The following is a 17,100-nucleotide window of genomic DNA, read 5'->3' as shown; positions in this document are numbered from 1 at the left end:
CTGTAGCATTTAAGTGAATGCAATTTGGAAAAGAGTCATGTAGATTAGGCGTTTGAGCGTAAATTGTTGTTTACTGCAGAAGATCCAATAAATGTTTATGTCACTTGTGCATCCTTAGATTTTTGCATGTGTTTGGTCTTCTTTATGTAAAATGTCAAAACTTTCTTGAAATGACAAATAAGGAGAGGCAAAACCAGAAAAAAAAAAAAACACCTTACACGATAAATCCACATCAAAAATACTCTAGAAAGAACACAAATCCGGATGAAAAAAAAAAATAAATAAAACAAAATAAATTCTGACATTTCCAAGTAGACGCAACAAGAACCTCACTCCTAAAATGATTGCACAACAGTCCGGCTCCTCCCTTCTACTCTGGGTAAAAGCTGTAGCTGTCCTTTGGATGACTACTATAGAACCCGGTTTGTATTAAACTGCCCCGCAGCTTTTCGGCTCTAATTGCACAGCCGTGTGAGGACTTTGGAGAAGCTGCAATATATGGTTACTGGGCTCTTAAAAAAAACTGCACGCTGTGTTTTGTTCGCAGGACAATAGCTGCTGAAGTCTTTAAAGGACACCGTACCATTGCCATAAATCCTGTCTTATCTGCCAGTCAAATGACCCAAACTTAGAGCCCTATAGATCCAGACGATCATATTTTGCATCATTAGACCCACGGATGGGAGATGTGCATCTGTCATAGGGTCCATATAATAAAGATATACACCCATGTGAATGCAGCCTTACTATTACCATATATACTTCTAAGCCTAGTTTTTCAGCACAAAACAATTTGCTGAAAAACCCAAACTTGGCTTATACTCGAGTAAAAAAAAAAAAAAATATAGGCGTTACCAGGTTTTTGTGGTAAAATTAGGGGCCTCGGCTTATACTCGAGTATATACGGTAACTTTAAAGGGGATGAAGTTCAACCTTGAAAACGTACCTTTAAAAACTGAACATAACAGTGTAAACCAAACCTTACCGGCAATCTTCCACGACAAAAATCGGCACATACACACAACATGATTTTAAAAAATTTCTTCTTATAAAAATTCCCTTAATTTATTAAAGCCATTGAAATCTATTAAAAAAATACAAAGGAAATCTGCACATAAAACACAGACAGCAGCTGCTCATATATGACATACAAATTCATTGCAAAAAGAAAAGATATAATTTTACACATTTTACAAAAAAAACTGAATATTGTTCGGTCTGTGGGATACGTGGCGAGTAGTGAAGCCTTCCCATTCCTGGAAGAAGAGGCTTCAGAAAGCTGCACAATTAAATTGCTAATTAATTTTAAGAAAAAGTCATTTGCCACTTGGGCTGAAATGTCATCAGTTCCTTGGCTACTTCACTGGGGAGTCTGCTACTTCATAATAGTTCTCCTTCTGTAGGACAGTGGTACCACAAGGATATTCCAGAACCGTCCCGGTTGGACTTTAATACCATGTTACACATTGCTGACTTGTGTCTCTGGAGATGGATCCAGTAACACTGGGGCCGATGCCTGGCGAGTTCTTTCACGTCGGACGTATCTTGGTTTCCGTCCTGAGAGGGGAAAGAGACAAAGACTGAATTTTCACAGGTCAAAACCCCTTCGCTCTACAAGTTTGAGTGGTGCAGAATACAGTGTAATGTCTCTACTACCCAAATCAAGTAATACAGAGGGTGCGGAAAGTATTCAGACCCCTTTACATTATTCACTGTTTCGCTGCAACCAATTGGCAAGATCAAAAGAGTTATATTATGGCGCCGTAATGTACACTCTGCACCCAGCGTAATATATTAGCAACAATATCTGCTTTTATTTAAAAAAAAAAAAAAAAAAATGAATAACTGAAGAAATAATCACGTGGTCATAAGTATTCAGCCCCTTTGCTCAGTATTGAGTAGAAGCCCATTTTGAGCTAGTACAGTGATGAGTCTTCTTGGGAAGATGCAACAAGTTTCTCACATCTGGATTTGGGAATCCTCTGCCTCTTCCTGGCAGATCCTCTCCAGTTTCCGCAGGTTGGATGGTGAACGTTGGTGGAAACCATTTTCATGTCTTTCCAGAGATGCTCAATTAGGTCCAGGCTTTGGCTGGGCCAGTCAGGAATGGTCACAGAGATGTTCTGAAGCCTCTGCTTTGTTATTTTAGCTGTGTGCTTAGGGTCATTGTCTTGTTGGAAGGTGAACCTTCGGCCCAGTCTGAGGTCCAGAACACTCTGGAAGAGGTTTTCATCCAGGATATCTCTGTACTTGGCCACATTCACCTTTCCTTCAATTACAACCAGTGGTCTGGTCCCTGCCACCACCATGTGTCACTGTTGGGATGGTATTTGGCAGGTGCTGAGCCGTGCCTGGTTTTCTCTGCTTAGAATTAAAACCAAAAAGTTCAATCTTCGTGTCATCTGACCATAGAATCTTATTCCTCATAGTCTGTGATCCTTCATGAGTTTTGCACACTGTAGCTCTCATATGTCTTGCACGGAGGCTTCCTTCGGCAGACTGTCATAAAGCCCTGACTGGTGGAGGGTGAAAGCCCCCCCTCCCGATCACCCTTTTGCATCTCTGGTGCTCAGCCACAATGATCTTGCACTTCTTCTTTACCTCTCTCACCAAGGCTCTTGTCCCACAATTGCCTAGTTTGGCTGGACTGTCAGGTTTTTTTTGTAACTTTGGCCAGATCTGTGCCTTGTCACAATTCTGTCTGAGCTCCTTGGACCTCATGACTAATGTGCTCCGACACATACTGTGAGCTCTTATATAGACAGATGTGTGCTTTTCCAAGTCCTATCAGTTTCATTAAATAAGCTGGACTCCAATGAATGAGTAGAACCATTCCAAGTAGGATCAGAAGGAAATGGACATGATGCAAGTTAAATATGAGTGTCACAACGTGTCTGAATACTTCTGACCATGTGATATTTCAGTTTCTTGTTTAATAAATAAATAAAATAGCTTCATTTCTGTTTTTTTCTGTCAAGATGGGGTGCATTGTCCTTCCCAATTGGCTGCAATGAAAACAAAGTGAAAAATTTAAAGGGGTCTGAATAACCCCCTATACTTCTGCCATCACTTTTCTAGTTTTAGCCAATCCGTAAAGAGTGGCCAAAACCACATAAAAACTTCTAGTTCAATCAAAAGATACCTGGCTCCAATGGAAACGCGGGAGCTTATTTTGATCAAACGCTAAGGCCCAGTTAACACCTGAATTTGTACTTCTGTTATCTTCAGTCACCAAACAACTAAGTTAATAAATTTAGTGAAATGATATCAATAGACATTTAATGGTTTTCTGTTATTTATGCAGAAAATAGGATGTTTTGGAAAATTGGAAATTTTTTTTCAGTTTCAAATAGCAAAAACCCAACAGCGGCAGCACAAAAAGACACTAACACAAAACTAAAGGCAATTGAAATCAGTGGACATAAAAAGACATGTTAGATTTCATTATTTGGCATTAAGGTGATGATAAAGAAGATTAAACGCAAATCAGAGATTTGAACTTAAGCTCAGTTCAAATAAGGTTTCCACCAATGGTTCTAATATTTCAATGCAGCCTTCAGTTCTATTCATTGATGGGGGTTCCATCATAATTTATGTTAAAATACATATGGCATTGCTATTTGGGCACTGAAAACGTAGTATGTGAAGAATTAGCAACATATAGTGAAGGAAGGGGAGGGCGAGTGCAGAAAGGTTGTACCCATTTCGGAAGATTTGAGGTTATGCATCGTCCATCAATTTATATTATATAAAAAGACATTTTCAGGGACACACATTAAAGATTGAGTTACCTGAAGTATTTGGCTCTGGGATCATAGATGCCTAAAAAGAAAAGACAAATTAAAACCATGTACAGTATAGGCGACTTATGCTCAAAAGGTTTATTCCCTGCTCTCTGTAGAACTGTGGGTAGAGCTACTGACAGGACCACCCTCTGGTCTTACTAGACAAGAACAGCAAGGATTACATCAAAAAATTAAAAGCTCCCCCAGATAGGACTTGATCCCTGTCATTTCTGTACTGTGGTATTTATAGTTTCTGGGGTGGCATTTTGTGCTGTACTGTGGTTATTGGTGCATCTAGGGTGCTGGTTACTGATGTGGCTCCTTAAAAAGTGAGCAGTATGACAAATATAGCCCTTGGACCAATAACCCTTGCTGACCCTTGGATCGAAAACCTTAGGTCAGGAATAGAATGGACATTTAAAGGAAATTTCAACATTTTTATAAAATTATTATACGTTTGTGGAGTCAGAGTCATGGAGACTGAGTCATTTTGTTGGAGTCGGAGTAGTGATGAAATGGTCAAATTCCGGCCAAAATGGTCTGCGTCTCTCCGACTCAGCTGAAGCGCCTTTAAACTGCTCTCCCTACCAACCCGAATTACTGCAGAACCTAGAATGATGTCAGAAGCATGGGACTGATCATATGCTTCATGCTGCCTGGGGAGAGGGCCAGAGCGGTGCGTGAACAGGGAACGGATATCCAACAGAGCGGTGCGTGAACAGGGAACGGATATCCAACAGAGCGGTGCGTGAACAGGGAATTTTTAATTTGTGTCAACTATAGTTTTCCTTTTTTGTATGGCTAAATCTGGAGTGCGTCTTATAATCAGAAATATTTGAGTACAAAACATTTCTTACCATTTCACTGGGCTGTAGGATGGATGCTAAATTGAGAGGATACATAACAAGTAATTTAATTATAAACCTGTTAAAATCCAATATAAGCAATGTGTACATAGTCTGCAAAACACTGGTAATAAGAGGGAGATTAAGCACATTTAACTGATGTCTGGGCTATACAATTACGATGACATAAAGGTGTTGGGGTCCAGAAAAATGTTACCCTTGTTGAACATGCCTCAGTGCATTGCCTCCATGCTGTATGGGCAGCCTTCACGTGGCAATGACCTGCCATTATCTTATGGTGTACAAGACAACATATTGCCTTCTATATCAAGGATGAAATCTGAGATTTTCTTTGTTTAGAAACGCCCAAAAAGTTTACACAATTTTCAACACAGTCTAAATGAATGAATAATTTGGCTGTAACCTCCATGGATTATAAAAAACCGATATGGTAGATCCTGCAAGATGTAAAACGGACTGACAGTAGAAAGAGTGCAACACAACAGCAGGATACGACTACATATACAGTTTGTAGTCTGTAACCATGGAGAAACAGTTATCTTTTTTTATTGTACACCATGATGGGGAAAAAAAAAAAAAAAGTCATGTCTTCAACACCTAAACTTTACCAATACCTTTATTCCTTCGGTAGAACATTTCTGGCAGCATATGTGAACGCTTGAGGTAAAAGAATGAGGCCACCGAAAGAACAAGGAAGAGACTGATGAAGAGTGTTCCCAGCAGAAGAGATGCAGCCACCCCCGGATTACCTGAATTCAATAATTAACAAAATATATATCTATATTTATCACATATTTCAAGCACGTCACTTACAGCAATTCTCAGTCACTTCCAAGAATCTATAAATTAGCAAAATCTGTACTACCCATGTAATGGGAGCCTGGTGTGCCTTTGTGAAGATCATAGTGGTGGTGACAAATTATGCCATGGAAATAGGAGCTAATCTGAACGTCCAATCAATGCATTTGGGGTCCATCTGACCTCAGACCACCCAGACAATAGGATACTAGAGCCAATAAGGATCATGGAATCCGATTTCAACAGCCTGATCCTTTTTGTTCTTATAGATACAAGCGGCTGAAGTAGTAAGGGTCAGAAGAGAGAGGGTTGGCTATACAGTTCCTCAAATATATTTTTTTTACTGGACACATAGTTAGGACAAAGGTGACCTTAAGTGATGTGTCATTTTTGGGGCCTCCCAGAAGAGACCTTGAAGTCACAATCCTCTCTCCAGGATCATGGTCTGGTTTGGCGGCACGCCATCACTGAACATGCGGGCAGCATTAGCTTGTCTTCACTTGCCTTCATTTGTCTTGCATATCACAGTATGATAAGTGTATTGATCTTAGCTTAATCATTAGGTTTCACAAGTAATCGGAAGACATATTTGAGTCGCATAATGTCCCTGAGATTTGCGTTTGGCCTTAATTTTTCTAGGTCACTAACCAGTTAAGCATCCGATTTGGCATCCATTGTCCGTGAAAACAGTTCTACTCATTAACGGATTTGCCGAGGACCTTCTGATGGAAAACTACTGCGGATCGCTGGCATCTATGGCCCATCACACAAATTATTTCTTATTACTCTGCCAACGTAACACCAATTTACAGAAATGGTGAGAACATCCTGAGCACACCTAGAAAATGTACCCTGCTACTGGGATATGCTGTACTTTGCCTGATCCCCTTTAGGCCCCCCCGACTTCTAGCAGAAACCATAGTCGCAAAACATTAAAATCACTAACAGACCGTCCTTCCAACATGAAATAGTCATTGGGAATTCAGTGAGAAAACAAATGGCATACGGAGCGTTCACACTTACTCAGATGATGAGGAACAGATGGAGTTGTGCTGAGATTCATGTGGATTTCCGATGCTTGAGTGGTAACTGACACATGGCAAAAACAAAAAAACATAAATAACAATGCTGGAATGACTGCACCAGGAATCTGCCGGACTGGGGGCATCACAAACTGCAGCTTAAGGGAATGGTGAAGATATGAGGCTTTATACAAGCACATTGTTTGGCATCTGCAGAGGCTACTGGGCGTGGAGTGGAGTAGCCTGGCCGGGCACGAAGGCTACTCCACGCCCTGTGTAGAACTGCACATCTTTTAAACCCAACTATGCTCCCATATTAGATTATTGTCACCAATGACACACACACGTTATATATCATATACAATAAAATGTGTATATACAGACTGTCCCCTACTTAAGGACATCCGACCCCTAGTTACAAACAGTCCTCTGGTTGCTTACTGTACTTTAGTCCTAGGCTACAATAAACAGCTATAACAATTAAACGTGTCTGCAATGAAGATTTATTATTAATCCTGGTTCTGACGACAGTCCAACATTTTTAAAATCCAATTGTCACAGAGACCAAAAAAATTAAAAATAAAATTGTCTGGAGCTACAATTATAAAATATACAGTCCTGACTTCACACACACAAATTCAACTTAAGAACAAACCTACAGAACCTAATCACATACGTAACCCAGGGACTGCCGGTATATTCATTATTTTTTTTATTTTTTTTTATTTTTTTTTTTAACACACTCATCCCCTAAACAAGTCATTGATGGCAGTGGCATAACTTGCTCCCAATGGCAGACAGGAAACTGTCAGGACAAGTATTAAATTGGTGACATTTTTAGGGCCTTATACTTGCCCTTTAGAGTTTTCTATAAGTTGCCAACCCATTTAAAATGTGAAAATCTTTATCTGCACTACATCTAACTGCCCATTTCTACCATTCTGTGACACACAGAACAATAAAAGGTATGTTAAAAAGCCCAAAATAGGGGCATCTGAACTGATGCTTCTCCCCCACCTCTAAAGTGATTCATCTCTGGCAAGAAAAACACACACACACACACACACAAGACGTAGGTGTACTTTTTTTATTTTTTTTTTTTATAGTTTTACCGTAAACTATGGAATTCTAAAAATGAAATTTCATCTACAATTTTAGGATGCCACGAGTCCAATAATATAAAAGCTGGTGACAGGTTCCCTTTAAAAGGAATTATGCGAACTCCCAAATTCACCAACACATACAACCTATTAGTGTGTAGGGCAATTATTCTCCCCTCGAAAGAGTGCGATCTAGTGAAGGAAGATTAGTGCATTTCCTACTACACAGTTACAGATCAGCCTCGTTGCATCTGATCCCTTTTCACGCTCAATTAAAAAGGTGAGAAGTCACAGATTAAATTGGAGCATTTTATGTGGTAATAGTTGAAGTTCTTAAAAGAAGACGAATTTAGAGATGTTGATTTATTGCACGTGCGGGATTACTGCTAGAACAGCACGTAGGTGAATCACGGGAGAAATGCCAAGAATTCACACGAAACGAGGTGGACTGGTTGTGCAAAGCTATACTAGAAACAATAACAGAGTGACAATAATGATGTCAAATAATAGGAAAGTAATGGAACACTGCCATATTTAAAGCCGCTAACCCCACCTATTACATCCAAAGTTCACCATCTTCCCATATGCAAGCTTCAAAAACAACTTTACAAGGACATCTACCATCAGTTTAGAGATGGAAGAGGTGTCCTAATAAGTCCTTGATGAATATCATTCCTAAGGACTATTTCTATTAGAACTCTATATTTAAATAATTGCAGCATATAGAGTTAGAAAAGTTATGCACATTAGCCTGGGTCACTTACTCTACGTGCACTCCCTCCTAGCATAGCCCAAGTGCCCCAGGGTAATTTGTGTAACTTTTTTTTTTTAGAACTATATAGAATGTTCTAATAAAAGAAGACCTGTAAACGGATTGTAAACGTTCTATAAGGGGGTTGCCAGTTACACCAGAGGCTTATCGTTGCCATCAAATCAGTAGGGTGGAAAAATTCAGACCACCACTTATCTGATAGATGGCAAATCCCAACATCTTTCAACATCCCCTCTTGTATGGTTTCTCTGAATAAAGCTGCAAACACCCCCTCCCCTTCCGAGCACAATCAGCAGAGGAGTCCAGTAGCAAGCAAGGATTTTTTTTTCAGGAGCACCAATGCAGGTGATATATAGCAGTACCCTGTTGGCCTCATGGACCTCAGAATGTAATTTCCTCTGACAATGGGAAATCACTTCCACTGTTGCTACCAGATTTGAGGCCAGTCATTGGCTAAAGTGGGTCCTGTGATATCCCAGTTCCTGAGTCTCTGGGGGCTCTAGTAACCCCCCCCCCCCCCACCTCTGCCTTGATCCCCAGGAAAACGTGTTTGAGCTGCACTGAAAAGCATAAAAACCACACAAAACAACTTTTGCCTCTTTTATGGACACATAGTACTACAACAATCCCATACGGACTTGGCGGAAACACCTTCCTGCTGCAGATTTTTTTGATCCATGGCAAATAAGTGACACCTCAATTCTCAATTAATGCAGTGGATCCTGGTGTGGAAGGGGGCCAAGGGGGCGTCAGAAGGCAAATACACGGTTAGTTTTTTTTTTTTTTTGTGCAGGCTATATACTACAGGGGGCTTGCTGGCTATATATTGGGTCAGTGGGGACACTGACCAATGCATTTCCCACCCTCTGCTTATACTCGAGTCAATAGGGTTTCCCAGTTTCTTGTGTTAAAATTAGGGGCTTCGGCTTGTACTCGGTTTATACAGTAAGCAGTTCATGATTTTTAAGTCACGAAATAAAAACTTGGCTCAAGCAGCAACAACCATCTATAACTCGTTCTACATTCTAATATTTATAAGCTGTTCCTTGGGAATTATTACTGCCGTGGTGGAAATGCTCACACAGTGATGATCCCGTATGATCTGATCTCCACTTCCTTTGTTCTCCTTCTGTCAGGTGGACAAGACGTGACTGAGGACAAGATGCGTGAGGCAGCTGTGCCAAATGCCACCGTACCTGTAGAACTGGATCCACTGCTTCTGTGCTGGATGTTACACAAGTTAACAGGAACATCTACTGTCCTGTACCATAAACCCCACGTAATGTGATGAAAGGTTGGGGACCGTAAAAAACACAAAAAAAAAAAAGAAGAGGTCTTGTGCCCCTCTACAATTCCCACTTTCGCAACAGATGAAAAACCATGAGTAAGGCCCAGTACAATACAGTTGTAGGACAATATACAGGCAGTCCCCGGGTTACATACAAGATAGGTTGCGTACGTTTGTTCTTAAGTTGAATTTGTATGCAAGTCGGAACTGTATATTTTATGATTGTAGCCCCAGTCACATTTTTTTTTTGGATCTCTTTTAAAATCCAATTGTCACAATGTTGGACTGTCATAAGAACCAGGATTAACAATGAAGCTTAATTGCAGATGTCTTTGATAACTGTTATAGTAGTTTATTGTAGCCAAAGGGAAAATTAAAGTCAATTAGCAACATCCAGAGGTCCGTTTGTAAGTCAGGTTTTCTTAAGTAGGGGACCGCCTGTATTAAAAACAAAAAAAAACAAAAAACAAAACACAATGTGCGGATATACTACAGAGGCACTTACCATCTCCACAATCTGTAAGGTTCTGTGACGCTTCCAAGCTGGTTTCATTATTACATTTTATACAGGAAACGCTGCCATTGGTCCAGACCTGATAACAACCTGCGGGAGGGGACAAACATTCTATAAAAATGGACAAAAGTTAACAATATCAGATTCCTCAAAACATGTAATCAGTATGGATTTGCAAGTTTTTGGCAAATCTTTGTCAGGGTCAGAACTGCCGTCACCACATGTCTACCATGGACATCACTGTGCACAGCGACTGTGGCGATCTAATATTTGTTACCCATGGCCGCCCTTCTTCTAAAATCAACTTTTACACAGGCAGTCTCCGGGTTACGTACAGAATAGGTTATGTAGGTTTTTTCGCAAGTTGAATTTGTATGCAAGTCGGAACTGTAGATTTTATAATTGTAACCACAGCCAAATTTTTTTTTGGTTTGTGACAATTGGATTTCAAAAAAAAATGTTGGGTTGTCATAAGAACCAGGATTAATAATAAAGCTTCATTGCAGACACCTGTGATAAGTGTTATACATGTTTATTGTAGCCTAGGGGTAAAGTACAGTGATTACCAACATCCAGAGGTCCGTTTTTAACAAGGGGTTGTCTGCAAGTCAGGTGTTCTTAAGTAGGGGACCGTCTGTATTTATGCTACTGATATTGGGCTGCTCCTAGAGCCACTTCATGCTGCAGCTTTATGGGCTTTTAGTGTGCAAGGAGCACTCCGTCTGCCGTACTGGGTGCTGAAACTTCTTCACCGCCGTGAGATTACATCAGGCAGAGGCCTTCTTCCTTCAAAAATCAACTTTTGGTGTGCAAGGAGGACTTCTCCATGCCCTTCTGGGTGCTGAAACTTACTATTGTGTAATTACATCAGGGAGGGGGGAGAGCAGAGGGAGCAGGTGGGCGCGGAAACAGCCTGTGAAGCTGCAGCATGACCTGGCTCTAGGGACCGCCACACTAGCCCTTCACACTCATTAACAGAATTTTAAAAGTGTATTTTCAAAGGGCTACTGGGGCGGTTCCAAGAGCCACTCCGTGCTGCAGTTTCACAGGCTGTTACACTGTCTCCCTCACTGTAGCAAGTTTCAGCACCCAGTAGGGCATGGAGAAGTCCTCCTTGCACACCAAAAGTCGATTTTTTACAGAATAAGGCCATGGATAACAAATAAGATTACCACAGTCATGGTGCCTGGATTTATAAGCAGTGTCCCTGGTTTATCATGATGGATTATTTTGATGGTAGATTTCCATTAAATCTCTCAAATATTATAAAGCCTACAAAAATATTTAATTTTTGTAATGTTTAGGCTGCATTCACACTACTGTATGGGGGACTTATATATACGGCCGACGTATATATGCGGCCGATATACGTCCCCTATACACTTCTATGGGCTCGCGGCGCCCTACGGGAGTGGTACGGTGCAGCACACGTGCGGCACCATACCGCTCCGTAGCCCGGGAAAAGTTAGGACATGTCCTATCTTTTCCCGTATTACGGCGCCGCGGCCACACATCGCTATGGAGAGGGGCGGGGGTGAGCTGCGCTCACCTCCTCCTCCTCCTCCTCTCCCCGCGCCGCCGTGTGCCTGCCGTGCTACGGTGCGGCGGGCTCACGGCAGTGGGAATGTAGCCTTAGGGTCAGTGCATTTTATTCCCACATAGAAGTTAAAAAAAACAAAAAAAAAAAAACACCACACACACGAAGACATTACCAAATATTTAATAGGACAAAAGATCATTAAGCTCCACCCTCTTTACTAAGCCCATCCCTCTACCTGGCTTCTAAACAAAAATGAGAACTGCTCAGCGGAAGACAAGTGTTCTTTTTAGAATCGGTTTAAAATACACATGTTCAGGATTTTTTTTTGGGGGGTGGGGAAAAGCGATAATACAACCAAACAGCAATTTAGCGTGTGAAGGAAGGCTAAAGTATTTAAAATTATATGGGCATAGCTCACATCTACCACCAGTACAAGGACTGTAAACCAAGAACACACTTACATGTTGGTGTGTGCCCCCTCTAGCATAAACTGCTCTTCTTTTAAAAAAGGCTTTTAAAACTATGCAAATGAGCCCGAGGGGCTCTGGGCTTCATAGTTGTTAATGGAGCCTGGAGCCCCTCAGACTCATTTGCATAATTTAAAGCTCCCCCCCCCCCTTAATACGGGCATAGAAAGCTTAAAGAAGAGCGGATCCTGCCAGATGGTGCACACACCAGTATATCAGTGTACAGGCGGTCCCCTACTTAAGAACACTCGACTTACATACGACCCCTAGTTACAAACGGACCTCTGGATATTGGTAATTTATTGTACTTTAGTCCTAGGCGACTTACATACAAATTCAACTTAAGAACAAACCTACAGACACCATCTTGTATGTAACCCGGGGACTGCCTGTACTTGGTTTACAATCCTTCATCCTGGTAGTAGATTTCCTTGAAAATACAATAAGATCTGAAAATATGCTACAAGCATCCTCGGTTTCGAGCTCAGAAAATTGTTGTGTAGCCCTGTGACCAAAACAAGTGTGGAAATCCTTGATGCCAGATTTAAACTATATAATTTTTTTTACTTAAATAAGGGAAATAATAAAACTGTAGGATTTACACATCAAGTTAAAACAGAGTGTTGTGTTTCTAAGTTTCTTTCCTCATACACCAAACATACCAAGTAGAAACCCACCCCATTCCTTAGTCAGCGATCCCTCTTGGGATTAGGTCATTCAATACAATTTGTGCACTGAAGGGATTTTGGGCGTGATCCTTAGTCAGAACAAATGCTTTATAGAAGACATAACCTCTACGTCACATTTACAATAACTGGTCTCAGCCGCTTCTGCCCAAATACAAACATAAGAATATTCCGGAATTCTGGTAAATGAAATGGCAATTTAATTTTATGGGAATGTACAAGCATCCTCTCGCCTGACAATTCCGAATGGGGTTTTACAGATGGGATAAAGTTTTGAGTGTGTGGTGCCAAGGGTCACGCACATGGTTCGATTCTGCCATTGTTAAAGGGGTTGTATGAGTTATTAAAATGTAACAGTCAGGCTGGGGAGGCCATAAAAAAAAAGCTCTACTTGCCCCAGCGCTCCCGGGTTCCATGCCGCGGTCAGTCGCTGTACCATGCGCGGGTACAGGGGACGGGTGGGCGTGCCAGGCACAAAGAAGTTGTCAGAGCTGAGCAGAGATTCTTTACAGGGCCACGGATCCAACAGACAGCGGCATGGCACAGCTTTATTTATGTGTTTAAGTGCCCTCCCCAGCCAGGCCACTACATTTTGATACCAGTCGGACAGCCCCTTTAATGGCGATTTATGGTGTATTCCATGGAGAGACCATAAATATCACCGATAGGGAAAGCCCTATAAATCAGCGACATAAGATCAGGACCGGCTGGAGAGAGGGCAGATCACCTGATTTTCATATTAGACCACAGACACACCCGACATGGGAGTGGTTATGACTGAGGGGGCGTGATGACAGTGATAACTATACGGCACCCTCCAGTCGTCGGAAGCTAGCAGGACACAGCATGTCAGTACAAGTCCTGCTTACCAGGGAGTCATGTGACCGACGGATCCCTGCAGGAACCCCCGAAACTTTAATCCGGGTAGCTACCTTACAGGTGACCCTAATAGGGACAAGTTTCTTGTATTTTTTTTTTTGCAGGTGTGCAGCAAGTGAATCAATATTATGACTACACATGAGGGGCTACCCTGGAGAGCTGAAGGTGATCCAATCCCTTTAGGTCAGGGGTCTCAAACTCAATTTACCTGGGGGCCGCTGGAGGTAGATTCTGGGTAAGGCTGGGCCGCATCAAGTTTTCCACACAAAATGCGCTTACAAAATATCATTATTCAGATTCAAATGTCATGGCGTCTCCCAGCGCAAGGAAAGCCCCAAGCGGGGAGACGTGTTTTCTCTATGAACGTGTCCTGTGCACTGAGGGGTCCCAAGCTCCTACCGCACTGAGCCCAGTCAGGGACACTCCATCCCCCCCTCCCCCCCGGTACTTGCCTCCCCGTGTCCCTCCCATCGAAGAAGATGAAGTCGCCGCTCTGACCTGCACCAAGTGCGTTCAGAGCGGCGACTTCATCTTCTTCAAGTACCGGAGGGAAGGGGATTAACCGGTTACGGGCCCTTTCCTGTTTTTTCATGTCCATTTTTCACTCCCCACCTTCAAAAATCTATAACTTTTTTATTTTTACACGTAAAGAGCTGTGTGAGGGCTTGTTTTCTGCGTAACAAATTGCACTTCATAATGATGGTATTAAATATTACATGCCATGTACTCGGAAGCGGGAAAAAAATTCCAAATGCATTCGTGCCATTTTCTTGTGGGCTTGGATATTACGTCTTTCACTGAGCGCCCCAAATGACATGTCTACTTTATTCTTTGGGTCGGTACGATTAAGGGGATACCAAATTTGTATAGGATTTATAATGTTTTCATACATTTACAAAAATTAAAACCTCCTGTACAAAAATTATTTTTTTTGATTTTGCCAACTTCTGGCGCTAATAACTTTTTTATACTTTGGTGTACGGAGCTGTGGGTGGTGTCATTTTTTGCGAAATTTAATAATATGTTCAATGATATCATTTTTAGGACTGTACGACCTTTTGATCACTTTTTATAGATTTTCTTATATTTTTCAAAATGGCAAAAAAGTGCCATTTTCGACTTTGGTCGCTATTTTCCGTAACGGGGTTAAACGCATTGTAAAAAACGTTATCATATTTTGATAGATCGGGCATTTTCGGACGTGTCGATACCTGATGTGTTTATGATTTTTACTGTTTATTTATATTTATGTCAGTTCTAGGGAAAGGGGGGTGATTTGAAATTTAATGTTTTTTTATTATAATTTTTTTTTTTTAACTTTTTTTTTTTTTTATTTATACTATTTTTCAGACTCCCTAGGGTACTTTAACCCTAGGTTGTCTGATCTATCCTATCATATACTGCCATACTACAGTATGGCAGTATATGGGGATTTTCCTCCTCATTCATTACAATGTGCTATCAGCACATTGTAATGAAGGGGTTAAAACGAAATAGCCTCGGGTCTTCGGAAGACCCGAGGCTACCATGGAGACAGATCGCCGCCCCCCCGATGACGTCAAGGGGAGCGGCGATCCCAGGTAAGATGGCGGCGCCCATGCGCCGCTATCTTTTTGAGGCTGCCGGCAGCATTGCCGGCAGCCATCGCTGTGAAAGCACCCGCGATCGGTGCTGGCACCGATCGCGGGTGTTACCGGTAAGCCTTTGCTGCAATATGCAGCAAAGACTTACCGGCTATAGAGAGGGCTCAGCCCGTGAGCCCTCTCCATGCAGCGCTTCCCGACCGCCGCCGTGAATACACGGCGGGCGGTGCTTTTCTAGGTGGGGGCAGCAAAATGTTGTCCCGCGGGCCGCAGTTGGCCCGCGGGCCGCGAGTTTGAGACCCCTGCTTTAGGTCAACCTAAATGCCCATGAATAAGAGGGTCCCATCCGAATAAATGGCTATGGCTATTTATTGCGACAAATGGCTATATGGACAAATGGCTATAGAAATGGTGCCTTATTACTATGCCACACAGAAGCCTGGACCAAGATAAACCACACGTTTTCCCTGCATTTACATGTACAGAGAAATGTGACAAGTATGAGCATCACACAAGGTATCCCTATAAAACTTATGTAATACCATAGTAATTATCGGAAGCTCAGTGTGGTTGGCAGCCAACGCGGATTACCTGGACTGCATCGCTCATCCACAGGGCACGAGTCATTTAGGAGCAAACTCTCGCTACAGCAGTCAGAGACCTAACACAAGGACATAAAGACAAAATTAGGTGAAATAATGGAGAGGAGGGAAAAAAAAAAAAAAATAATCAGGTCAAAGTTTCATGTGAGAATTAACATTGTGCCTTGTGAGGTAGCAATGATTAAGCCCGCAGTAATTTTTATTTTTTTTATGACTCCTCTAATGTTTAGGATCAAGAAGAAAAAAAAATTCTGGAAGCCATTTCATGAAATTTTTGTACCAATGTGTTCACCCCAATGTGAGACGCTAAAAAGCACAAAGTAAATTGTAGCATTTCTTGGAATGAGCAATACATATAATATATATATATTTGGAACCTATACAGATGGTTCAGCCTATATTTACTTTTCTCAAGTCTTGGCAACTTCTCCTATTCCTGAACAATGTGCTTTCACACTTAACTATCTGCATTTTCCCTCAGTACACGGCTGAGTAAACTTTGTTTAGAAACCTTGTATAACCTCCATAGATTGTATCAGAGCCCCATTATAAATAGGTATTACCAGAGCTACGCCCTTTAAACCAGTGTTGTAGTGGGGACTGTCAGTGTCGGACTAGGTTTCCTTAGGCCCTCCAGAGAAAATCAATTTGGGGGCCCACACTTCAATATCCCCCAGGAAATATACTCTAGCAGCCTCCAAATTGTGTTGTTTTCTGATGGACCTCTCGGGTTCAGTATTGGGTTGAGCCAGGGCCCACCAGAGGATCCTCCGGTACTCTGGTGGGCCAGTCCGACACTGGCGAGGAGTTGCACATAGGCGGCCTTATTTACTTCTACAGTAGGCGTACCTTTTGGCACCGCTGCCAAAAGTTGAGGAAAACTTTTGGACACAATCAGTCTTGCTCCAGCTTTGGCAGATGCAATTCTCCCATTACTTTCTTTGTATAACTGAGACTCCTCCTGTGAGAGGCTCTGCTGCCTTCCTGACAAGCAGGGCAGAAAACCATTTCTATTGGCTGCTCTGCTATGAACAGATAATAACTATTCAAAGACCACACTGTATTACTTTAACTCCAGAACCTTGTTCATAAATAGTGCAACAAGCCAATTCACAATGGATTATTCCAGAGCTTTTTTTTAGGCCCAGTTCACATCTCCATTAGGTCTTCAGTAGAGATGAGTGGACTCCTTCTTAGT

At 41.8% G+C, this 17,100-nt stretch overlaps 1 protein-coding gene across 3 annotated transcripts in view; it reads right to left on the bottom strand.

Annotated features, from left to right (window-relative positions):
- Positions 1-1,026: 1,026 nt before the first annotated feature.
- The window catches only part of C6H1orf159 (chromosome 6 C1orf159 homolog), a 28,730-nt gene continuing 12,656 nt past the window's right edge, over positions 1,027-17,100 (bottom strand). For 2 of the 3 annotated variants that reach the window (XM_072155883.1, XM_072155884.1), the window contains 7 exons: positions 15,892-15,961; positions 10,137-10,235; positions 6,473-6,538; positions 5,266-5,400; positions 4,643-4,668; positions 3,792-3,822; positions 1,027-1,557 (listed from right to left, as the gene is read on the bottom strand). In XM_072155883.1, coding sequence (XP_072011984.1) covers positions 1,460-1,557; positions 3,792-3,822; positions 4,643-4,668; positions 5,266-5,400; positions 6,473-6,538; positions 10,137-10,235; positions 15,892-15,961 — 525 coding nt within the window. In that variant the 3' untranslated portion in view covers positions 1,027-1,459. The remainder of the gene's footprint in view (positions 1,558-3,791; positions 3,823-4,642; positions 4,669-5,265; positions 5,401-6,472; positions 6,539-10,136; positions 10,236-15,891; positions 15,962-17,100) is intronic. The other variant, XM_072155885.1, reaches the window with a different exon arrangement.

The sequence above is a fragment of the Engystomops pustulosus genome, chromosome 6 (assembly GCF_040894005.1).
Source record: "Engystomops pustulosus chromosome 6, aEngPut4.maternal, whole genome shotgun sequence".
Classification (NCBI taxonomy): domain Eukaryota; kingdom Metazoa; phylum Chordata; class Amphibia; order Anura; family Leptodactylidae; genus Engystomops; species Engystomops pustulosus.
Note: the sequence above shows the minus strand (reverse complement) of the source record. Positions and strands in the feature narration are given on the sequence as shown.